The 27,126-nt window shown below is 28.5% G+C and overlaps 1 protein-coding gene across 4 annotated transcripts in view; it reads left to right on the top strand.

Annotated features, from left to right (window-relative positions):
* LOC129911626 (myocardin-related transcription factor B) overlaps positions 1 to 27,126 on the top strand; it is a 154,848-nt gene that overhangs the window by 100,801 nt on the left and 26,921 nt on the right. For all 4 annotated transcript variants that reach the window (XM_055989481.1, XM_055989480.1, XM_055989482.1 and 1 more), the window contains one exon: positions 24,656 to 25,255. In XM_055989481.1, coding sequence (XP_055845456.1) covers positions 24,656 to 25,255 — 600 coding nt within the window. The remainder of the gene's footprint in view (positions 1 to 24,655; positions 25,256 to 27,126) is intronic.

The following is a 27,126-nucleotide window of genomic DNA, read 5'->3' as shown; positions in this document are numbered from 1 at the left end:
TAGATAAAATTCAATGTCATTGGCCAATGTTCTATTCTTATAGAAAAATCTTTTCTCGTTTTAGCCACAAAAACAAATTAAACACAATTGATCAGATCTAGGGAATATTTTTTTGAATCAATTTGAATGATTAGCTTGACAAAGAATAGAATATATTATCTCGTTTTTTTTTGTGTTAAAAGTTCATCTTAAAATAAATTAAATTCTTGGTCAAAAAATAGCTGCTAACAATAGTTCTTTAGATTTAGACCATATTCACTCGCTCGTCAGTAGGTGATGCAGATTTTGTTTGTTTGAAAATCACGTGATAAACTGTTGCCATGAGAATAGAAAGAGAGAGAAATAGAGTTTAAAAACATCTATTAAATAATCATTCTCGAAACGAAAATATGGTGTTTGAGTCATTATTTCATTTAAAAATTCATTCAATTTAAAATTCAGATTTCTTAAAATTTTGTTTTAGAAACCCTCTGCATCACAGCTAAACCGTAAACCATAGCTAAGGCTGATAAATCACAGCAAAATCTAGTAAATAACAGCCAGAAATCATTGCTGAAACGTTTTAATTTTAAAACTGCTAGTTCACATCCGAAACTGTAAAAATACCAACTAAAACTGGTAAATCTTGTTTATCACAGCCGAAACTTATAAAATCACAGCTGAAACTAGTAAATCATCGCAAAATCTGCTAAATCAGATCACTTCAAAAATCAAGTCACTTCAAAAACTACTAGTTCATATACGAAACAGTTAAAATTTCAGTTAAAATTGTTAAATCACAGTTTTAACTGGTAATTATAGCAAAATCTGGTAAATCACCGCAAAAACTATTGAAATGACAGCTGAAACTGGTAAATTACAGACACCTGTAATAAATCACAGAAACTTTTAAAATCTCTGCTCATAATGGTTCAACAAACATAAAATTGTTTAAATCACAGCTAAAACTTATAATTATGAACTAAAATATTAGAAGATGTCGTAGAAAATTTTAAAATTTTTACGGAAACTGTTAAAATCACAGCGGAAAATAACAAAACCTCAGCCGAGCCTTCTTAAATTAATGCCAGAACTATTAAAATCACAGCTAAATCTGTTAAACCACGTCAAAAACTATTGAAATGACAGCTAAAACTAGTTAATTATAGCATTATTTGGTAAATCACAGAAACTTTTAAAATCTCTGCCGAAAATGGTGAATCACAGCCAAAACTATTAATATCACAGTTGAAACTAGTACAAAATCACCGCAAGAACTATTGAAATGACAGTATATTTCAGAAAAATCCGGTAAAAACTGGATTTTAAACTGTTAAAATCTCTGCCAAAAATGGTTAATCCTGGCCAAAACTGCTATATCTTAGCTGAGATTGTTGAAATTATTGCCTCAAGTGTTTAAATTATGGCCGAAATATGTTTAACTAATTTCAAGCTGGTTCTTAGTCTTGTTACATCTCATAAAGAGCCTACATAGAAACACAAAGTGAAAAAAGTACAAGAAGTTTCTAGTTTTTTAAATAATTTATATTTTTAAATGTCACATCAATAAATTTTGTTTTTGTTATTTTGTACTTTTGTTTACTTTTTATACTTTTTTTTGACTTTGTGTTTCGATGTAGTTCATGCTTAAGAATTGATATAAAATTAAATAATTCTGAATGTGCTAAGAAAAACACAAACAAAAAAAATCGACAAAACTCTCTTGTTTTTTTTATTCTGATGACATTTGCACTGCACATGATGATAAACAACAACCGTCTGTCAACATCATCAGCAAAGTTTTAATACTATAATTAACTCGCATGTTCTTCTGAGACAGAACAAAAAAAAAAAAAAAATCAAATCAAAAGCATCACAGATTTTCTGTTGTTGTTGCTGTTGTTATTGTTGTCGTGGTTGGTTGTTGTCCTAAAAATAGGGACACCAGATCATGGTCGTGAACCACATCATTCAAAATTAGATTTCACACTTTGTTTTGTGGTGTGTTGTAATTTTCTGTAATTTGTGCAGTAATCGACAATTACGATAAAACACCACAAGAGTAATTCATTACATTGTCGGTAAAGTGCCACTTTAACAGAAAAAAAAAAGATAAGGGATGACATAGGGGAGAGTGAGGTAGATAAAAGTCGATTAATGTTTATGTTCTTATGGGAGGTTAGTGATTTTGTTTTTCTGTGTTTTTTTTTTTGTTTTGTTGGTGTTATATTGGGTGTTTAATGTCCTTTGGTTAGTTGAGTTAATAAAACAATTTTATATGAGATGAAAGTGAAATTTTATCGAGTGGATGGATATGAGCAGTCATTAAGATTAATAGTTTTTGGCCTTGAAAATGTTGTTTATTTTGTTTTTTTTTAATTTTTGTTTTTAGAAACTCAAGGTAGTAAGGTGTGAAGTAGTTAGCTTCATATATAAAAGTATCAACTCTGGTAGATTAGCAGATAGGTACAATAGTCAGGTCCCTAATGGCACTATTTCATGTACTTTTTTTTTTTGTGGAACCCATTGTAGTCCGAAAACCCGTAAAGATTTTTATTTTTGATTTTATTTTTATTTAAATTATGGGTCCAATTTCGTAATAGGGTATTTCATAAACGCTGTGCATTAAAAAAAAGTCCATGACTTTTGCCATCTAGAAGCTGGCATAATTAATTTAATGCAATGTCTTATATCCTATAACTAGCGGACACCCAATACGCTTGCAAAGATTTATCATTTGTCAGTTTACGACAAGTAGTTTAGAAGCCATGATGCCACAGATGAACATATGTGTGTTTCCTCCTAACTTCATAACTACTTGTCACAATTTGACAAATAAAGTATCATTAAAAGCCTCTTGCTTGCTTGCCGGTTATAGGTTATATATACAGTCCACTAACATTGCGCCATCTAGAGGCAAAAGTCATGAATTAAAATTTTTAGTTTTAGTGTGAGTTGTTCTGAAAATACTTCATTAAAGTGTAACTTTATAGAAATGTAATAAAAACAAACTAAAAACTCCTTTATTTTAGAAACATTAATATAGCCCTTAACCAGCTGACATGTAAGACGCTTCTAATGATACCTCATTTATCTAATTATGATACTTTGTTAAGAGTTATGAGGGAACGTATATGATCATATATACCTTTAAACTGGTTAATATAAATTTGCAAAACTTTTCAAAACTTTCCGAAATTGACCGAAATAGGCTTACGGTAATCAAAGGTGAATACAAAAATCAATTGACTAAACAAAGCTTAGTGACTTGAACTCTAAACCATTTAATTTCTAGTGTAATGAATTCAAAAGCCTTAAACAAGCATTCAATGTTTCTCAATTTGTGGAAAAGAATCAAAGTCCATTACTGTATTACAAAAGGTAAGAAAGTTTCAGTTTTCAAAAGAGCAGAGTCTGTTTTTTTTTTTTCAAATGAAAAATACCATCAAATCACTTCTCAGTTTCTTCTTTTTTTTTCTCAGAATTGAATTCGTTTGAAAGTCTTCAAAAGCGTAATCCTTTTACCCTTACCCTTACAAAAAATAAATGTCAGAATTGTGCCATAAATATTTCCGTACAGTTTTTCTTCTAAATCAGCACGTAAAATGTCTTCTTTTTTTTTCCTGGAGGTTCACACATTTCTAAAAATACCAACAAAAAATTTTTCAAATCCATTCTTCTAAATCAAATTGAAGAAAAAAGCAACAAAAACGACATCTATCCACTGGAATTGATGTTCCAATCAAAGTTGCTTTCCCATCGCATGTAGTGATTTGAAAATCCTTCGCTTGCAATGTGAATTTGTAGAGTGAAACATATTGCCTCAATATCGCCCCAAGACACGTTCACTCGCTCTCTCCTAAAATCCAATTGTTAAATCACAAAATCTTCAATCAAAAAAATTTAATGTGACTTTGAATCCCTAAAAATACTCGTTGATGTTAAACAACATCAATAACAACAACAACAACAATAACAACTACAACAAAGTGAAAAATTGTTCTCTTTGAATAGAACAATAAATTTCGATTAACAATCCTTCAATCCAATGACTTGCTTAATTGTTTGGAAACCGCCTCTTCTTTTCTTGCTCAAGCAGAAATAGCACTAAAGCAACAATAAAATAAAAAAAAAATAAAGCATACGAATTGAATTGAAGAAGGAAAGAAATAAAAAAAATACAAAAAAATAAAAATAAAGAAAAAAAAAAAATTCCGGACACAACCTCCACAATCAATATTCCTTTTCAATTTACTATGCTCAAATCCAATTAATCCACTTCCGAGGTAGATCATGCAAAAAACAAATTACCATTCATTCAAGGCCTTGCTCCTAACCTAACATCATCCCATCCCGGCGGCTCGGCTGCCATGAGAGCGAGCGGCGTGTATGAATAAGAGCGAGCGTAAAAGTCCTCCAGTTCCACGGATGGATTGATGCTGGGAGATGCTTCTGGAGAAGTACTTACATTCGATCAATATTCCACAACCATGAAGAGAGTATCCAAGTTCGATTTTTATTTATTTTATTTTTTTTTTGTTCTTTTCCAAAGTTCTTTCCCCTTGTAGGTACTCTACGAAAAAAAGAACTTAAAAATAAAACCTCATATACATTATACAATCATCATATTCACCGGAATAAGACATTTAACGAATACCTATGAATGCGGAGAGAGGGAGAGTTTGTGAAAAGAAAAATAAACGCAAAAGATACACTTCTTTTTTTGCAAGCAACTGTTGTTGTTTGCAAAAGATATAGAGGAGGTATCTGTATCTATATTTCCAAATTTTATGATTTTTCTTTTTTTGCTCTGATAGATTTTTATCTAAAGATATTGATCTAATTTGATATTCCGGAAAAAAATTTGTTGGTATCTTCGAAATGATGATGATTTTTTGTATCTTTAATCATCAAGAGTCTTGATAGAGATACTTATGTACACTCTGAGTCGTTTGCTTTAGGTTTAGTTTAAAAAAAAAAATTAGAAAATTAAACTTTTTAAAGTTTTTTCCTTGCAATTGATTGTGTGTAGTCGTAAAATTTTTGCGGCAAATTTTGGCCGTAATTTAATAAAATGCACAACTGAGATCGCACGTACTTGCTCTTATGGTAAAAGTAACTCTAATATTAAAGCTTTTTATTGAACAAATTAAGTTTTTATAATTAATTAAACACCGTTTTAAATGATCTTTTACACAAAACCAATTATGCCATTTGGTCGAAAATCGTAAGAGCTTTTAAAAAAAAAAAAAAAAAATAATTTTTTGTATAAAAATTTTTCAACATTTTTCAAAAAAAAAGTTGGTATGCCATTTTTAAGAAAGTATTATTCAACATATAAAAACGAAGTTTCAATAAAATTCATTAACCCAATATCAAAAAATTGATATTAAAAAAAAAAAAAAATTGAAATATTTTTTAAAAATCCAAAAATGCGTTTTTTGAAAATTTTGAAAAATGATTATACAGGGTGTCCCAAAAGTTAACGTCGAAACGAAAACGGTAGATAGGGTAGGTGGTGACAGTTATCAGAAAAATAATAAAAAAAATCGCAGCCATATATTTTTAGAGTTATGGGCATTTGAAAAAAGTCGAAAAAATGTAAAAAAATGTTTTAAGGTAATTTTTCCATATTATTTAAGTTTTTGTATTCTGAAAGGTTCTGAAAACTTGAATAATATGGAAAAATTACCTCATAAAAAAGTCGGATTTCTTAAGAAAAAAAAATTTATCTCGGTTATTTATGGAATATTCCCAACAATGTTGTACCATTTTGAAAAGAGAATGTTCAATGTTCACCAACTTTTAAGTCAACTTGCCGAAACATCGTAGTGCATTTTTTTTTACACTACGGCTCATTGAATTAGAGTCATGTAAAATTTTTTAGTACTAAGTTGGGTAAAAAAGTAATATTTTCTTTAAAACTGATGCAGCTGAGTTAAAAGGTTCCGTAACAAAAAAAAAAATAATGAGAAAAATTAAGATTTGTAGTCACGGCACATGAAAACCGTCACAGGGTGACCATTTTTTTGACTTTTTTTCAAATGCCCATTACTCACAAAATATATGGTGGCGATTTTTTTTTATTATTTTTCTGATAGCTGTCACCACTTACCCTATCTACCGTTTTCGTTTCGACGTTAACTTTTGGGACACCCTGTATATGAGGACTGTTGCAAGCAAAAAAATTTCATTGAAAAATAAATATTTAATGCAACTGAAAAATATTTGCATTGAAAAAAAATATTTATTGCAACTAAAAATATTTTGCATTAAAAAAAAAAAATTATTGCAAATGAAACAAAATAGCATTGAAAAAAAAAAATTTTATTGCAAATAAAAATGTTTTGCATTGAAAAAAATACAAATTTTCTGCATTGAAAAAAAAAACTCAATGCCAAATTTGTGCATTAAATATTTTTTTAATACTCGTTGAATTTCTTACAAATTTGACTTTTTGACCTTATATTATCTTCAATATTATACATAGTTGAAAAAGTTTATGTATGGTTAAATAGACAAAATTGTAAGAAAGAATTTTTTTTTTAATGCAGAACATTTTTTTTCAATGCAAAATATTTTTATTTTAAATGCAAATATTTTTCAGTTGCAATAAAATTTTTTTAAGCAAATATTTTTCAGTTAATGCAATTTTTTTTTATTTGCAATAAATATTTTTTTTTTAATTTCAAATGCATTTTTTTTTAAATTAATATTTTTACAACCCTGGTTGTAATGTAATTTAGTTCCTAATCACTTGAGTTAGAGTGTATCATTATCTATGAAAAAATAAATTCATTCATACATATTTTTTTAATTTAGCATGAAAATAATTTCAGTCCTATCTTTGTATATTTGTTTTTAAAATAAAAAGTAAAAGTGAATTTTAAGAAAAAATTCTGCCTTGAGTTATCAATCTGACCAATTAAAAAAAAAAAAAAAAACAATTGTTTCCCTAAAAATTTTTAATAAAAATAAACAAAAAAAAGAATTGAACTAAAAAACACAAAGACCTCCAATTAATTCCTTTCAGAAAAAAAATCCTTCCTTGATTTTGTGATTTCATCATAATAATTTGGGTATCTTAATTTTGTTGGTTCGGAAAATCATTCTTCCTCTTTTGAAATTGCTTAATTAACTCGCTGACAACTTTGTTCTGGCTATGATTTGCTTCCTTCAACGCCATTCTGTTTCAAGTGGGTTTTGGATTGAATTTTCTTCTTTATTGCATTTATTTTTTTTTGTATTTAAAAAAAAAAGAAAAAAATGTATCATGGAAAGTTTTTTTTGAAACAAAAAAAAAAAAACGTCAATTAACGATATAGGTTGAAACGTGTACAAGAAAATATATAATCCAAGAAAATTCCAAGAGATAATTATCACAAATTAGATAGAAAAAAAAAAGATGAAACAAAAGTTTTGTCAGATCATTTATACTTTTGTTCTTCTACACGAACTTAGAAAAACTTCTAAAGTAAAAGAAGAAGTAGAAGAAGTATTATGTAAGAGAGATACTCTTGGTGATAAAAATAAAACACAACTACTTGGTAACTTCATTGAGTAGATATCATTATTAAGAAATACGTTTTTTTTTTTTCTTTAAGCTTAGGAGAAGATAAGAGACAATATACAGGGTGTCCCACAGTCACCGCCCCAAACGAAAACCATGGATTCCTGAGGTCATTTTAAGTCGAAAAACTTAAGAGGTAATTTTCTCGTTTTCGTCCCGTTTTCGAGTTACCACGGTTTTTATGATTTTTGTTCTCTTTTCCCTTATCTAGCTTTATCTTTGCCAAACTACGTTTGATTTGAAAAATTTTTTTTACAACCAATCAAGAATTTGTTACAGTTTTAGTTTGTCTCAAAACTTTTTTTTCTGCGGACAACCGTTTCTCCACAATTTTGCATCAAACACAATTTTCTTCGTTTTTTAAGTTGTTTTTTACACTTTCATATCATTTAAGTCAAAAAAACACGTTGATGAGTATTAATTTTTTGTGCTTTTTATTAAAGCCCAGTTTATTTTCATAAAAAAAAATAAGTTTTATTTCTTAAAAAAGGCTACTGAAATTAATTAAAAAAAATAAAAAAACTGAGTGAATTAAAAAAAAATAATTTTTAAATAAAAAATTAATTTAAATGAATTAAAAACTTTTTCTGAGCTATTGCGGTTAAGAAAAGAACAAATAAATAAAGCTCAGAAAAATTTTTAATTCGTTTAAATAAATTTTGTATTTAAAAATTATTTTTTTTTTTATTCACTCAGTTTGTTTATTTTTTTTAATTAATTTCAGTAGCCTTTTTTATGAAATAAAACATATTTTTTTTTATGAAAATAAACTGGGCTTTAATAAAAAGCACAAAAAATTAATACTCATTAACGTGTTTTTTTGACTTAAATGATATGAAAGTGTAAAAAATAACTTAAAAAACGAAGAAAATTGTGTTTGATGCAAAATTGTGGAGAAACGGTTGTCCGCAGAAAAAAAAGTTTTAAGACAAACTAAAACTGTAACAAATTCTTGATTGGTTGTAAAAAAAATTTTTCAAATCAAACGTAGTTTGGCAAAGATAAAGCTAGATAAGGGAAAAGAGAACAAAAATCATAAAAACCGTGGTAACTCGAAAACGGGACGAAAACGAGAAAATTACCTCTTAAGTTTTTCGACTTAAAATGACCTCAGGAATCCATGGTTTTCGTTTGGGGCGGTGACTGTGGGACACCCTGTATATACCTTGAATAAGTAAAAATAACTTTTAATAAGAATTATTTATTATAAAAATGATTCACTTACTTGTTTATTTGAAACATGGAAAAATGGTTAAGAGGCTGTTTTTTATTTTCAATAATTGAATTCAGCCACACCCAGAGAAAAGTCGGTGTAAAATTAGCCTATTTCGGGGGCTAACTCTGCTTAGGACTAAGGCAATTTTGGGGTAGCTTAGTCCTAGGCTAATTCTGCCTATTTTCCTAAGGCAAATCGAAAATTTTCAAATTTACCTAAATCCTAACATAAAATTTACCTATCTTACCTATTTCCTAAGGTGATTTAAAATTTCCCCTCCGAAGTTTTACCTATTTCCTAAGGTGAATTAGCTTATTCCTAGGTTGATTTTACGTATTTTCTAAGGTGATTTAGCTTAGGCCTAGGCAGATTTTACCTAGTTTCTAAGGTGATTTAGCTTAGGCCTAGGCAGATTTTACCTAGTTTCTAAAGTGATTTAGCTTAGGCCTAGGCAGATTTTACCTATTTCCTAAGGTGAATTACATTTTCCGAATTCAATTTTACCTATTTCCTAAGGTGAATTACCTTAGTCCTAGGCTGATTTTACCTAGTTTCTAAGGTGATTTAGCTTAGGCCTAGGCAGATTTTACCTAGTTTCTAAGGTGATTTATCTTATTCCAAGGCAGATTTTACCTATTTCCTAAGGTGAATTACATTTTCCGAATTCAATTTTACCTATTTCCTAAGGTGAATTACCTTAGTCCTAGGCTGATTTTACCTAGTTTCTAAGGCGATTTAGCTTAGGCCTAGGCAGATTTTACCTAGTTTCTAGGGTGATTTAGCTTATTCCTAGGCAGATTTTACCTAGTTTCTAAGGTGATTTAGCTTATTCCTAGGCAGATTTTACCTATTTCCTAAGGTGAATTACATTTTCGGAATTCAAGTTTACCTATTTCCTAAGGTGAATTACCTTAGTCCTAGGCTGATTTTACCTAGTTTCTAAGGTGATTTAGCTTAGGCCTAGGTAGATTTTACCTAGTTTCTAGGGTGATTTAGCTTATTCCTAGGCTAATTTTACCTATTTCCTAAGGTGAATTACCTTATTCCTAGGCAGATTTTACCTTATTCCTAGGTAATTTTTACCTATTTCCTTAGGTGAATTACCTTATTCCTAGGCAGATTTTACCTATTTCCTAAGGTGAATTAGCTTATTCCTAGGCTAATTTTACCTATTTCCTAAGGTGAAATACCTTATTCCTAGGCAGATTTTACCTTATTCCTAGGTAATTTTTACCTATTTCCTTAGGTGAATTACCTTTCTCCTAGGTAATTTTTACCTATTTCCTTAGGTGATTCCATAGCTGAAAAAAATCCTTTTTGAAAAAAAGAAAAAAATCATTTAATTTTATAATTATAAATATAATTTATTTTCGTTTTGTTTGTTTAAACATAAATTACTCTTAGATTAAATATAAATTACTCTTAGATTTTTTAATGGAAGAACATGCTTTCTTTTTACAAACTGACTTCAGCAATACATTAAATACACTACTGGACAAAATAAAATACGCACTATCCGATCTTTCACATTTATGCTATTCTCGCTCCCCAAGTTATCAATAAAATATTCTTTAGTGAGAACTTAAATTATTTTCTCTCTCGTTTCAAGCATTTTTTACGTTATTTCGACAGAACCGTATAAGGATAGTAGTAGACTTTCTTAATCACTACTTAAGAATATTTTATTGATGACTTGGGGAGCGAGAAAAGCATAAATAAGAAAGTTCGGATAGTGCGTATTTTATTTTGTCCAGTACTGTATATGTAGAACTTGGACTGTACAAAATAATACATTGATATAATTTAATTAATTAATGCATTGATATCATTTAGTAAAGTTGAAACAGAAGGTATTTTTTTACCTTCTTGAATGTTAAAGAAAAACATTTGTATAAAAACCCATACCGAAAAACACTGTGGAGGGTATTGAATATTTAAAACATAAACGAGCTTTAAATAAAAAATAATACACTCTAAATATGTATCTAATTTAAACATAATACTGTCCAAGGATACGTAAAAATTATTATAATGAAATCTCTCACCAACAACAATTATTAAGGGCTGCAGTTTTGTTTTCGACTTTAAACATTCCTCCCTTTTTATTTTTAGCATAGGTTCGATCTGGTTTGCACATTCCACTTCCAGAGTGAAAGACGATCTTGTATCTTCAATTGTGAATTTTTTCAATTTACCATGGAATTGCTGCGATGATGGAGGCAACACTCCATGTAACAGAGTTGCATAGCCAATATTGACGTTATCTGAAAATAAATTAATACCGCATAAGTAAAAAATAATTAAAAAATTAAAATAAAACAGAATTAAAAAAAAAGAGTTTAAATAAAAACATGGTTCTACCTATGTCAAGGTCGTCAATATTCTCCCTGAATTCATTGAGGAATGATTTAAGAGCGCTGCACTTGATCCTCGCTGTGAACAATTCTAGGGCTATTTTCAAAAATTGTTCCCATTTGGTGAAGTCGAACCCATTATTCGGTTTTATAAAATTGTAATCCATGGCAATCTGTTAATAGACAGAATAAAACATACTATTATGTAGAAGATTATAGATATTGTGTACATCAATGTAATTAATTAAAGTTAAAGAAATTTTTTAGTGATATAAAATATATACACAGTTTATATAACTGAAAATACTCTTTTATCCCAATTTAATTGGCTTATATCAAAAATGGTTACATCAGAAAGCGTCGATCGTTTTAACAAAATGCGCTCTACGCTTTTTGATCTTATAAAAACCTATTAAATGTTCTTACCAGTTCTGGCGCTCGTGAATATTTGTAAAGCGGCCACTCCTGAAGGACTGTCTGGAGGTCAATGTCAGAGCTTTGGGAAATTATATCCCTCCTGAATGGCATAGTGTGTATCCATTGTTTAGTAACTGTTTCCCAGTCCCGGTTATGTTTCAGCTCGTCAGAAACCCTTTGCATCTCGGTTTCTGTAGGAAACATTTTTACGACCTCTGCCATGTACGACCCCTAAATATCTTTTGTATGAAGATAATCCATTAAATATTTGTTGACATGATTTTTCAAAGCATTTCAAATTGCTTTTTTTATCACAACCATGTAGAATTTTCAAATGCATGAATAATTTTTTTAAGCAATTAAATTCTTCTGAGCAGATAACGCAATGCATTTTCAACTTGTTGACTGTAATAAGAATAAGAATTGTTTTTTTTTTATTTCGGAACTAAATCTATTAAGTATTTTAATTTCAAAAAGAATTATCTTAGTCATTTAATAGTAGTGATGGAAACTATCGAATGATTTGAACTATCGATAGTTAGTAACTGAATGATTTGAACTATCGGATAGTTCATTCATCCATTCATTCATTTATTCATTCGGATAAAAACTATCAAATAAACTATCACATAAAAAAAATCATTCGAATGAAAAAACTATCGTTGAAGAAAACTATTCAAATGAAAAAACTATCGTTTGAAAAAAACTATTCAATGAAAAAACTATCGGTTGAAAAAACTATTCGAATGAAAAAACTACCGTTTGAAAAAACTATTCGAATGAAAAAACTATCGTTTAAGAAAACTATTCAAATAAAAAAACTATCGTTTGAAAAAACTATTCAAATGAAAAAACTATCGTTTGAAAAAACTATTCAAATGAAAAAACTATCGTTTGAAAAAACTATTCAAATGAAAAAACTATCGATTAAGAAAACTATTCGAATGAAAAAACTATCGTTTAAGAAAACTATTCAAATGAAAAAACTATCGTTTAAGAAAACTATTCGAATGAAAAAACTATCGTTTAAGAAAACTATTCAAATGAAAAAACTATCGTTTGAAAAAACTATTCAAATGAAAAAACTATCGTTTGAAAAAACTATTCAAATGAAAAAACTATCGATTATGTTTGTACTTAGTTTTGTTCATCAAAAAATGTAAACACAAATTAAAAAAAAGGTAAAGATATGAAAAATATTAACACCACTTTGTGTTGTTTTTGAAACACTTTTTTAATATTCTGTTTATAAAATATGAATTTATTTTGATTATTACAGCACTAAAACGCAATAAATTAAAACGAAAACAAAGCCACACCGCCATGTTCGTAGTTTGTTTTTTTATGTTGTGCGACACGAAAAAAATAAAGGAGAAAAGAGAAAGCACTACCTTTGACAGATTTTTGTCCGAAGAAAATTTTTGGGCAATTTCCCATTCTTGTGAATTAAGAACGAGAAATTGTTTTCTCTCTCGCGGCCAAGTTTTTTTGCCCAAAAAAGCGCGTTTTCAGAGTACCCAAACAGGATTGAGTTAAAAAAGTTGAAAAAAGTAAAAATATTTCTGTTTTAGGCAGTGCCCAAACAGAAAAAACTATCGTTTAAGAAAACTATTCGAATGAAAAAACTATCGTTTAAGAAAACTATTCAAATGAAAAAACTATCGTTTGAAAAAACTATTCAAATGAAAAAACTATCGTTTGAAAAAACTATTCAAATGAAAAAACTATCGATTAAGAAAACTATTCGAATGAAAAAACTATCGTTTAAGAAAACTATTCAAATGAAAAAACTATCGTTTAAGAAAACTATTCGAATGAAAAAACTATCGTTTAAGAAAACTATTCAAATGAAAAAACTATCGTTTAAGAAAACTATTCAAATGAAAAAACTATCGTTTGAAAAAACTATTCAAACGAAAAAACTATCGTTTGAAAAAACTATTCGAATGAAAAAACTATCGTTTAAGAAAACTATTCAAATGAAAAAACTATCGTTTAAGAAAACTATTCAAATGAAAAAACTATCGTTTGAAAAAACTATTCAAATGAAAAAACTATCGATTAAGAAAACTATTCGAATGAAAAAACTATCGTTTAAGAAAACTATTCAAATGAAAAAACTATCGTTTAAGAAAACTATTCGAATGAAAAAACTATCGTTTAAGAAAACTATTCAAATGAAAAAACTATCGTTTAAGAAAACTATTCAAATGAAAAAACTATCGTTTAAGAAAACTATTCGAATGAAAAAACTATCGTTTAAGAAAATTATTCAAATGAAAAAACTATCGAATAAAAAACTATCAATTAAAAAAATTATTCGAATGAAAATAATAACTAAATAAATGAATGAATGAATTATTTATCGAATGAATGAATATTTTAAATTTATATTTTAAATTCATAGTTTTTCTTTTTATTGGATAGTTCCCATCACTATTTAATAGTTGGGGGCAATTGAAAAATTATTATAGCTCATAGAAAAAAAGTAGAATAATCCTTAGATCAAGAATAAGAATGATTTGAAGAACTGAAATGTTTAATTCAAAATGATAAAGTTTTCAAACTTGACTCAGTAGCTGCCGAGTAGAAGTGAGAAAGTTTCTTACTTTAAAATTGTTTCAAATCAAACTTTGTAATTTTTAATTATACAACAAAATCGATTGCGATTAAAGTTAAAGATAAAATTGTAGATTGCAAATTTAACTAAGTTTTGTTACAAATTTAGATATGAAATTCAAAAAATTATGTTTAATGGGGTTGGATTTTGTTAAGCTGCAAAGCAATCAGCTAACAAAACTTAAAAAAGCAATAAAAACTTTCTGTGGACATATTCTTCTATATCGCTAGTACTTAAATACCTAATCATTGATTGAAAATCATACCCTTTGACTCCTTTGACTCCTGACCAATCTTGTTGAAGTTTTTTCACGTTTCTTCTATCAGCTTTGTTTTGGGTCTTATTTTGCGTGAAGGAATGGTGATTTTTAAATTGTTGATCGGCTTTAATGAGTCTATATGAAAGTAAAGAGACAAAATTTCATTAGAGTTAAGAAAAAAATAAGTATTTTAAAATTGAACAAAATGAACCACGTAAGTAAGTAACTGGGTCAAATTGGTCTTCGAATTGAGTTCATGTAAAATGAATTTGGACTTTGTGAAGCTGCTGAGTTATCAGCTCCCAAAAGTAAAAAAAAAAAAACAATTAAAACTTTTCGATGGACCAATTCTTATATCTTTCAGCTGGGTACAAATGGGTTTTGAGTACTGATCTATTTATTTTTATAGGAATGATTTGCTCTATCTTGATATTTTTGATGCCCAATGATAGAGAATAAAGAGTTTATTGTGCAAAACCCGAAGATTACAACTTTGTGACTTAATCCCTTTGTACCCGGCGGCATAGATATATGACTAGTACATATACTTAAAAATCTAATCATTTATTGAAATTTGAAAATCATACCTTTTTCTTTATCTCCTGACCAATGTTGTTGAAGTTTTTTTTCACGTTTCTTTTTTATCAGCTCTTGTTTTGGGTCTTATTTTACGTCAAGGAATGGTGATTTTTAAATTGTTGATCGGCTTTAATGAGTCTATATGTAAAGTATAGGGAAAAAATTTTAATAGGGTTAAAAAAAAAAAACAAGTATTTTAAAATTGAACAAAATGAACCACGTAAGTAAGTAACTGGGTCAAATTGGTCTTCGAATTGAGTTCATGTAAAATGAGTTTGGACTTTGTGAAGCTGCTGAGTTATCAGCTCCCAAAAGTAAAAAAAAAAAAAACAATTAAAACTTTTCGATGGACAAATTCTTATGACTTTTCCGCTGGGTACAAAGGGGTTTTCAGTACAGATCGGTTTATTTTTATAGAAATGATTTGCTCTAGCTTTATGTTTTTGATGCGCAATGAAAGAGAATAAAGTGTTTATTGTTGAAAACCCGAAGATTACAACTTTTTGACTTAATCACTTTGTACCCGGCGGCATAGGTATACATATATAGGGCTAGTACTTAAAAATCTAATCATTGATTGAAATCATACCTATTTCTTTGACTCCTGACCAATCTTGTTTTCGTTTTTTTACGTTTCTTCTATCAGCTCTTGTTTTGGGTCTTATTCTACGTCAAGGAATGGTGATTTTTGAATTGTTGATCGGCTTTAATGAGTCTATATGTAAGAAAAACAACTTTAATAGATAAGAAAAAATTAAGTATTTTAAAATTGAACAAAATGAAGCCAGAAACTCATTGAATTCAAACATATAAGTATATAGATTCAAAATTCAGAGCAAATACTTTCTGTGGGCATAAAATTTTAAATGACTGGTACTTAAATGGCAAAATAATGATATGTAATTATGTACAAAGCATACCTTTTGTTCCAATTTTCAAGCGTTGCCTCTTGATTTTTTGGTTAGTTTTTTTTTTCGATTTCGTTTTATTTAAATAAGGTATAATCATGCCGGCTGCCGCGCTGCTTTAATGCAATATTCATAGTTATAATTTTAAATCACAGAATTATCTTTATGGACAGAAGCAAAGATCAAATAAAAAAGGAAACTTGCCCAAAATAAAACTTATTTTGTAAGATAAATTTAATTTAACGGAGTAGTTCACACGATTTGTATTATTAAATAAATAAAAAAGAAATGTTGAATAAGTACTTTACTCCGAGTGAAATAAAAATGCAAATATATAATGATAAAATTGTAAAAAAGATTGTTTCTTTACTTACTTACTTACTTTGATATATTTTCCAAAACGCTTGTTTTAATTAACTGGTTCACAGTATTTATGTCTTCTTTTCTTTGTTTTTCCTTGGTTATTGATATTATAATTCACTTTTTAAAACAATTTTTACACGTTTAATATTTCTTAGCACTAAACTGAACTGCACGCCATGAATTTACGAAGAGAATCATGTGCAAGCACGCTTTCTAACGGAATCTGAGAACGAATTTACCTTAGGCCTAAGGCAATTCCAAAAATCTAACACAAAATCACCTTAGGTCCTAGGTAAAAAGCGAGAATTTACCTTAGGACTAAGGCAATTCTAACAAAACTAACACAAAATCACCTTAGTTCTAAGGTGATTTGATGGCGTCACTAAAAAATTAGCTTAGGCCTAAGGTAAATTTAGCTTAGAACCTAGGTAAATTTAGCTTAGATCTAGGTAATTTTATGTTAGATCCTAAGGTAAAATTGGCTTAGGCCTAGGTAAAATTAGCTTGGGTAAAAATTATAACTAATAATTTTGGAGGGAAAACAAGACATGAGCGTAAAAAATTCATGTCTTTTTGTTTGAGAGATGTTTTTTTTTCACAAAAGTCGCTATAACTTCAAAACGAAAGCGAAAATCAAAAAAACTTATTTAATATATTCTGTCGGAAATCAAAAAATCTACAACTTTTATATATGACAATTTTTCAAAAAAAGCAAAAATAGAAAAGATATGACGAAAAAAGTAAAAATTTCATGTCTTTTTGTTTGAGAATGTTTTTTTTTTTCACAAAAGTCGCTATAACTTCAAAACGAAAGCGAAAATCAAAAAAACTTATTTAATATATTCTGTCGAAAATCAAAAAATCTACAACTTTTATATATGACAATTTTTCAAAAAAAGCAAAAATAGAAAAGATATGACGAAAAAAGTAAAAATTTCATGTCTTTTTGTTTGAGAGATAGAAAATAGAAAAGATATGACGAAAAAAGAAAAAAATTCATGTCTTTTTGTTTGAGAGATTTTTTTTTTTTTTTCACAAAAGTCGCTATAACTTCAAAACGAAAGCGAAAATCAAAAAAACTTATTTAATATATTCTGTCGGAAATCAAAAAATCTACAACTTTTATATCTGACAATTTTTCAAAAAAAGCAAAAATAGAAAAGATATGACGAAAAAAGTAAAAATTTCATGTCTTTGAGAGTTGTTTTTTTTCACAAAAGTCGCTATAACTTCAAAACGAAAGCGAAAATCAAAAAAACTTATTTAATATATTCTGTCGGAAATCAAAAAATGTACAACTTTTATATATGACAATTTTTCAAAAAAAGCAAAAATAGAAAAGATATGACGAAAAAAGTAAAAATTTCATGTCTTTGTTTGAGAGATGTTTTTTTTTCACAAAAGTCGCTATAACTTCAAAACGAAAGCGAAAATCAAAAAAACTTATTTAATATATTCCGTCGGAAATCAAAAAATCTACAACTTTTAAATATGACAATTTTTCAAAAAAAGCAAAAATAGAAAAGATATGACGAAAAAAGAAAAAAAATCATGTCTTTTTGTTTGAGAGATGTTTTTTTTCACAAAAGTCGCTATAACTTCAAAACGAAAGCGAAAATCAAAAAAACTTATTTAATATATTCTGTCGGAAATTAAAAAATCTACAACTTTTATATCTGACAATTTTTCAAAAAAAGCAAAAATAGAAAAGATATGACGAAAAAAGAAAAAAAATCATGTATTTTTGTTTGAGAGATGTTTTTTTTCACAAAAGTCGCTATAACTTCAAAACGAAAGCGAAAATCAAAAAAACTTATTTAATATATTCTGTCGGAAATTAAAAAATCTACAACTTTTATATCTGACAATTTTTCAAAAAAAGCAAAAATAGAAAAGATTTGACGAAAAAAGTAAAAATTTCATGTCTTTGTTTGAGAGATGTTTTTTTTTCACAAAAGTCGCTATAACTTCAAAACGAAAGCGAAAATCAAAAAAACTTATTTAATATATTCTGTCGGAAATCAAAAAATCTACAACTTTTAAATATGACAATTTTTCAAAAAAAGCAAAAATAGAAAAGATATGACGAAAAAAGAAAAAAATTCATGTCTTTTTGTTTGCGAGATGTTTTATTTCACAAAAGTCGCTATTACTTCTAAACGAAAGCGAAAATCAAAAAAACTTATTTAATATATTCTGTCGGAAATTAAAATACAAATGTGTACCTATATATTTATTTGATTTATTCATATCAAACAAATTATTTATTTAAAGAAAAATTTGTGTTTCTAAATAATCTAATTAATTACAGACATTTATTTATTTTCGCACTTTTGGAGGGAAAATTGCCTTAGTTCTAGGTAAAATTAGCTTAGGCCTAAGGTAACCAAGAAATTTTGAAATTTTTGTCGGGAAAATTACGTTAGGCCTAGGTAAAATTAGCTTAGGCCCTAGGTAAAAAATTCTTTCAATCAAACCATGATGGCCGATCAACAACAATAACGAAATTTCGTTGAAAGTGAAAAAAAAAACATTTTTTGATAATTATTAAAAAACGAACAAAATATTTGTGTTTTCGTTTTTTTTTTTTTATGGTATACATGCCTTTACAAAGGAAAAAAAAAACACAAATTTATTATTGTTTTTCAATAATCGTTTTAGTCATTGAAGTGTTTTTTTTTTTTTAATTGAAGAAAAAAGGAAAACATTTCATTCTTTTTGGCGCAAAAAGCAATTTTCCCAAAAAAAAAAATTAGCTTAGGCCTAAGGTAATATTACCTTAGTTCTAGGTAAAATTAGCTTAGGCCTAAGGTAACCAAGAAATTTTGAAATTTTTGCCGGGAAAATTACGTTAGGCCTAGGTAAAATTAGCTTAGGCCCTAGGTAAAAAATTCTTTCAATCAAACCATGATGGCCGATCAACAACAATAACGAAATTTCGTTGAAAGTGAAAAAAAAACATTTTTTGATAATTATTAAAAAACGAACAAAATATTTGTGTTTTCATTTTTTTTTTTATGGTATACCTACATGCCTTTACAAAGGAAAAAAAAAAAAAACAAATTTATTATTGTTTTTCAATAATCGTTTTAGTCATTAAAGTGTTTTTTTTTTTTTTTTAATTGAAGAAAAAAGGAAAACATTTCTTTTTTTTTTGGGCGCAAAAAGCAATTTTCCCAAAAACAAAACTAGCTTAGGCCTAAGGTAATATTACCTTAGTTCTAGGTAAAAGTGTAACATAAATTGCCTTAGTCCTAGGCAAAATTGTGTTAGAAAAATAACATTTGAAAAAAATATTCCCCAAAAAAAAATTAGCTTAGGCCTAAGGTAATATTACCTTAGTCCTAGGTAAAAGTGTAACATAAATTGCCTTAGTCCTAGGCAAAATTGTGTTAGGAAAATAACATTTGAAAAAAATTTCCCCCAAAAAAAAAATTAGCTTAGGCCTAAGGAAAAATTACCTTAGTCCTAGGTTAAAGTCTAACATAAATTGCCTTAGTCCTAGGCAAAATTGTGTTAGAAAACTAACATTTGAGGAAAATTTTCCCCAAAAAAAAATTAGCTTAGGCCTAAGGTAAAATTACCTTAGTCCTAGGTAAAAATCTAACACAAATTGCCTTAGTCCTAAGCTAAATTGTGTTAGAAAACTAACATTTCAGGCCCTAGGTAAGATTTTGTTAGGCCTAAGGTAAAATTACCTTAGTTCTAGGTTAAAAAACTAACAAAAATTGCCTTAGTCCTAAGGCAAGTTATGCTCGAAAAATAACATCCATAGAAAAAAATTCACCTTATCTATCTAAGGCAAATTAGCCTATTCTAGGTAAATTTAGCTTAGGATTTTCGAGCATAAATTGCCTTAGAACTAAGGCAAGTTATGCTCGAAAACTAACATCCATAGAAAAAATTTTGCCTTAGGCGTCTAAGGCAATTTTACACCGACTTTTTCTCTGGGTGCACTCAAATGAAAATATTTTGAATTTTTTTACTCCAATACAATGGTTTTTTCATTAGAAAAAATAATATACAATCATTGTTGTGGGTGTTTTGATTCTACCATTAAGAGTACCAAATACTTACCAATAAATTTAATGATTGAAACAAGTCGATATACAAATGCAAATGCCAGCTTAGCTTTGAGGAACCATCACTAATCAATTGAAGTGAAAACTCGTACTAGTTTTTCCTTGAAAGTATAATTCACATTTAGATTAAAAAAAAAAATCGTTCAGTTCACAAAAAAAGTCTTCTTAAAGCTCTTAGGCCCGATTTATTCACTCTCCATTATATTTAAAGTCTCCATTAAAAATTATAAAACTGTCAAATCGCATACAAATTTTAAAATTTCCCTTTTTTAATGGCGACTTTAAATTTAATGGAGTGTGAATAAATTGGACCTTAGAGAAAACAAAACATTCGATCCATTCTAAGAATTAGAGTTCTTTGACAAAATCAAAAACACCAATCGGTGATACTGTAACGGAAATAGTTTAGCCGGACTGAATGAAATTACAATCAAGTTTTTGAAAGGTTTTGAAACGGTGCAGTAAATATAGGACTTGGTCATTGGTGGATTAAGCTCTTTAATTTTTCCTTGAGTTATACAACAAATTCTGAAAATTGCATCTAAATCTTGAACACACTTTCTGAACAATCGAAAAAATGGACGTGTCACTGGGCGGCTGTTTTTTGTTTAAACTTTTTTTTTTTTTGAAAACAATATACCTTGATATTTTTTAAAATTGTGCCAGTCGTTCTCAAAAAAATTAATAGAATAATAAAAATAATTGTATTTAAATAATTTTTTTACATTTTCTTCTAACTCATACGAATAAATTCTGAAAATTTCATACAAATTTGGTTACACCGTTAACGAGAAACAAATATTAAGAAAAGTGGGAGTTAGTGATGGTCCGCCCCATAACTCGGGTCGGGCAAGAAACAACCTACAAAATTTCAGCCTGCCCGAATTTTTTCCATTTGAAATCCTAGATTTATTGCACTACGTGGAAAAAGTTATATTCTGCAAGCAGTTCAGTTCTCAAAAATGTCACCCGACGTTGATAAAGCATTCGATAGTGTATATAGAAGTTTTTCTATCCCCGTAGAAATACAACATAAAAAATCTTTATCTAGTGCTAATCCTATAGTCTATTAACGCTTGGAACAACGAAATAAGCCTTTCGCAATCAAATTTAAAGCCCTTCTCTTTACGATTCCTATAGTTTGAAAAACTAAGACCTCAATGTCACTTCCACAGACTCTTGGAGCAGCTGCTCCAAATCAATGCCTCCGATTACAAAATTGTAGGGTTCCGACGTTATTCGATTAATATCAATATCAATTAATGATTTAACAGCCCCGTCAAATATTAAGAATTATTGTTATCCAGCATATTTTAAAGAACTGCTCTAAGAAAAAACAACTATCCGTCTGATCATCCAAAGAAGTTATCATCTGATACAATGTTCCAGAAGTTGCCAAAACGATAGCTTTTATTATCTCTTTTAAGGCCTTGTATAATAGGTATCAGATTGAAGCTCAAAATTATGCAAATTTACATTAAAATGTTGTTCATCTTGTTGCTTTCACATCCACACATTTACATTGTGGTATTCTGGAAAATATGACTCCAAAAATACCTAAGGCACAAGCTGATAAAACGTATAAAAGGGTCTGTTGTATGGGTGGTTTCCAATACCTTAGTAGTCCCATTCCCGAATTCCGTTCCTTAAACCTTTTTTTCAAAAATTGCCCTGTTCTTTTCCTGATTATAATAACATATCATAATAACGGTATTAAACCAAAACGCCTCAGGTATTTTGCTTCAGTTTTTTTTTTTCTAGTGAAAATTCCTAGTTGATTATGCTTAATGCATTTCCCACAAAAATGTTTTTGAGGAAAAAAATTTCCAATAGAAAAATTCTCCGAAACTGAACTATCTCTTGGCGATTTCGTTAAACTTTAAAGGAACTTAATTCAACGGAATTCCAAGAAATTTTCGTTTAGGTGTTATCCTCTCGCTATCTTCTTCAATATCCTTAAAGCTAAGTATAGAGTTCTTCTAGCAAAAAAAAAAAAACAATGCATTTTTTATGGGAGAGATTTTTTTAGATTTTTTTGCTCCAAAACTTTAAAATTGAAAATCTCTGTGTCATGTATTTCTTTATTAATAGAATAATAAAATGCAATAAAAATTCAATGAAACACACTGTCTGTCATCATCAACAACATCTCCAGTCTCTTCATTGTCATTGTTATCAACGGGTTCATTATCCGTCATTCTTTCCTGTGTTGTGTGTGTTGCATAGCACAATATCAGATTCTCAAATTGGAAGTTGTCACAATCTGATGATGTATACGTCAGTGATGAACAAAAAAAAAAAAAAAACCAATCCAAAAAAAAAAAAGAACAACTTCAATAGGAGACTAGCTTGCAACAAATTGAAAAGACTGAAAAGACTACCTAACAACAACTTCCAGTAGCTATATTCTGACATGAACATCATAAAAATGAGACAAAAAAAATATATATGGAAAAACGTGAAAAGGATTATGAAACACTCACGCGTCACAAAAATAGACTGCAACAGCAGGTAAAAATTGAAATAATATTCTGTGTGAAGCTTACTAAGGTAGGTGCCTCTGCCTGATGCCTATACCTTCTCTATATTATTGAAAAAAATGCAAAAATAAAAAAAAAATACATAATTTTGTATTCACCGGATGAAGTTGCCTCTCAACTTGAACACGCATGGTGCATTGCAATTGCAACCAACCACGTGAAATGTGTGTCCACGTAGTCTGTGTTTGAATTTTCGGATACAGACAGACACATTACCGCCAGGCATGTTGATTATAGAATTAATACAGGGTCGCTCAGAAGTTTTTATTAAGAACTTGGGTGCAGAGGCCCTCAAAACTAAAAGAAAAAAAAAAAACTTTTGTATGTTTGTTCACGAATATCTTTGAAAATACCGAATGAATCTTTGACAGCTTAACTGCATAATATTCGTCTTTAGAGCGACAAGGTTATGGGTTAATTTTTGTTTTTAAAAATCACTTTGAGTTCATCTTATACAAGAAAAACTTCCACCACCTAATAATATTATATATCCTAAATACTCTTAAAGATTTCTTGATATCAAAGCGTCTGATATCTGATTTCAATTTCGAATTATATTTGTGCAAAAACTCTTCCTATACACGGTTATTCTGTTTTGAATCTATTACACAACTTTTTGTATGTTTGTGTCAGAGTATCTTGGAAAGTTCTGAACGGATTTTTAATAACTAACTTCTGAAATATTCGTTATTGTAGCGAGAAGGTTATTGGATAGTTTTTTGTTTTAAACTAGGACTTTTTATTGATGTTCCAACAAGATCCTTGAGTTTCTAAGAAAAAACATCTATAAAATTCGTAAATATACTTTAAGACTCCTATTTATCGAAGAGAATCAATTTTGTTACAAGCTCACTCAAGTTGAAAAAAGTTTGTCTCTAAACACAGCCAAAGACCGAGCGATACGGGCCTGACTGGATGTCCTCATTTTTTTGTGAAGTTAACCCACTCGAATAGTTGAATGGACGTAGACAAGGTTTTACTATAATAATAATTTGAATATTATTATCCACTTTTGGGACTGATATTGGCGACTTTTTTATATGACCAACTGACACTTGTCGAAGTTTTTTTTTTTTATTTTTTTTTTTTAACTTGAGGATAAGCTAAAGCACCAAAAGCAACAACATGATTTGGATATTAATGTGAATATTGTCGGAGATTATTTTTTAAATGGGTTTTTATTTATTTATTTTTTTGTTCCTTTCATTTGAAAAATGAGTATTTTATTCAAAAGAAAAAACAGCAAAAAAAAATTACAACCCTTAACAAGGTTTGGGTTGACATCCGTAATAAAAGTAAAGTAGATTTTGGCAAATCCTCCTTATTCAAGAGAGTTGGGTTTAGCATTTTGTGTGTATTAAAATGTTTATGCAATGACATTTGAAAAAAAAAAAAACGAACAAAAAATAAAAATAGATAGTCACGTTCTAAATTGAAATCATCTCATTTCGCTAAGAGGGTGTGTATTATGGTTTTAATAGTGCATAAACTGCTTATCATGGAGGAAATTGAAAATAATTTTTTTTTTCTGGAAAAGTTAACAATCTAATCTTGAATTCAGAATGATAATTCAAACCTTAACCAACAGGTATTAATATGGATTTTATAGGTTGACAAAGGTTGCGAGGGTATTTTTAAAGTTTATGGTTTTGGGATAGAAAGCTGTTTTTTTTATATTTTCAAACTTTTTCCATAATAATAATAATTATTAAATTTTATTTCTTGAGTCAAATTAATAATTTATTTCTTTTTTTTTGTATCTTTACAGAGTCTACGCACGGCGTGGACGGGCCTGTATCGTGGCGTCTAACGCTCGATCAGGATCTTATCGACACGCTAAAGGGGAGTTTTCCAAGTTGGTTTACAAACAATAACAACAACAACAACAACAACAATATCAACATAAATAATAACCTTATAAACAACATCAATAATAATAACAATAACAACAACACAACAACAGTTGATAATTCAGTATCATCATCAACGTCATCATTGTCGGCATCATCATCACCATCATCGGCAGGATCTTCTTCATCATCTGAATCTTCACCAACTTGTTCTTTGAAATCATCATCATCTTCTTCATCATCGTCGTCATCTTCTTCGTCATCATCATCATCGTCTTCCTGTACAAAAGCAACAAAATTATCTAAAAAGGCATTATCATCGGCCATTATTAATAAGTGCAACAATAATATCTCAAAGAATTATAATAAATATAATAAAATAACAGAATTATCTTTGGCTGATATAACGTCGGATTCATCTTGCAACGGTTTGCTGGAACATTTATCGAAAAATCTCGATAGATCATATTTGCAGGATTCAATCCTATTGCACGACACATTCGACGATATGTCCGAAGGTAAGTTTAAATTAAAATATAATATATAAAAAAAAATATTAAATAAAAACTGCAGAAACTTGTAATATTTCATTTCACCAATAATAATAATAGATATAAATCGGAACATGTATTCGTTTTTTTTCAGAAAATTGTCCTGTGCGATATAACTTCATCTAATTTACCAAAAAAATCGTTGTCGGAACACTTTTTCGCAACTCAAAAAATAAAAAAATTAGATGGCTTAAAAACGCCATTTTTTTTATTTTTTAAATGACATTCTTCAGTTGTTTTCTTTTTTTGTTCCAAACATGCCTGGAATATAAAGTTTTATGAAAAAATAAAAAGAAAAATAATAATAAAATATAAAAAAAAATAAATAAAAAAAAAAAAGAGAAAATAAATAGGTACCTATGTAAATAAAAAAAAAAAAAAACTACATAAAAAAAATAAAATAAAAAAAAAAACAATTAAGAACTTTGGCGTTTACCGATTTTTATTACCACAATTTTAACAAAAGTTATCATGTTTAAAAATTTAACAAAATGGCTTTTTTTTAAGATTTTAAAATTAAGATTCAAACGCCTTAAACAACTAATTTTTAAAATTTGTAAACGATTTTTTAACGCTTTCATCAGACTTTGAATAGAAAATGACGCCATCTGTATTCAAACTTCAATATCTCTGCAAACAATTATATGCATTAAATATATCGAGGCAGTTTTAAAAATATGAACAATTTTCCTAAACTCACATTTCTTTAAAAACAAAAAAGTGTAAAGTCGATCTTACAAGCCATTCATTTGGTTTCGAAGGATCTAACTTTTGAAAAATTTAATAAAAGATTACATTTTTTAATTTATACATTTCAACTTAGGCGTCAAAAATTGTTACGGACTCTTGGAAAAGCATTTTTTGTTGAACGTTTAAGAGGCAATTATCTAATTTTCAAAAAAAAAAAGATAATTTTTTCAATACCTACAGCATTTTTTGTCTTACACTTTTACTTCAAGGTGGTGTAGAACTAGAACGACTTAGCTGTTATTGTAGCAAAATACCATCAAAAAAGGAAACACATAATTTTTTTTTATTCTAAGTATTTTTACGTGACCAATTTTGCTTGTATACTATAAAAGACAACGTCTTATTTGTACTGACCATCAAAATTTTAATAAATTGAATTTGGGTTTGAATTGAATTTTTCTCTATATCGAGTAACAGCCCAAAAAGACTGAAGCAATTAAATTCAAACTAGGTAGTTTTGTGTTTTTGGAAATTCTCTAGGGGAGGATTGAAATTTTTTTCAAGTTTGGTTCTTAACGTTTGGTTTATTAACGTTTCTTGCCATACGACCAAAATGGAAAGGTTGTTTTTCTAACAATTTGGTCCAAAAATACATGTTCAGGTTCACTACTGCATATAGGGTCCTACTTTTTTTTACCGTTACCTATTATAGTGGTACCGATTTTTTATTTCTTATTTTCTCCGGAATGACTTAACTGATTTAGACGAAATTTTGATACAATAGCATCTGACTAATGTATTAAAATTTTCAAAATCCCCAATGTTTGGATTTTTTTAAAAATATTTTAAAATTATTTTTTTGAAATCTCATTTTTTTTTTGAAAACGGGTTGATTAAATTTTTGTAAATTTAGTTTTTATGTGTCGAATAATAATGTTTTTTTTAATCTTTCTATTAAAAAAACAAGAATGGCGCAAATTTTCAGTCAGCGCTCGTTTAAGCGATAAAGCCTACTCTAGTTAGAGCGCTCGTTATGTTCTAAATCCTCATCTAACTTTTTCTGATTTTCAAACACTTTATAAACAACTCTTCTCACTAGAGTGGACACATAACGCAACGTAGGCAAATTTTTATTTGAACACGTCTAA

This window comes from Episyrphus balteatus, chromosome 2, assembly GCF_945859705.1.
Source record: "Episyrphus balteatus chromosome 2, idEpiBalt1.1, whole genome shotgun sequence".
NCBI lineage: Eukaryota > Metazoa > Arthropoda > Insecta > Diptera > Syrphidae > Episyrphus > Episyrphus balteatus.
This window is presented reverse-complemented; position numbering and strand designations above follow the sequence as displayed.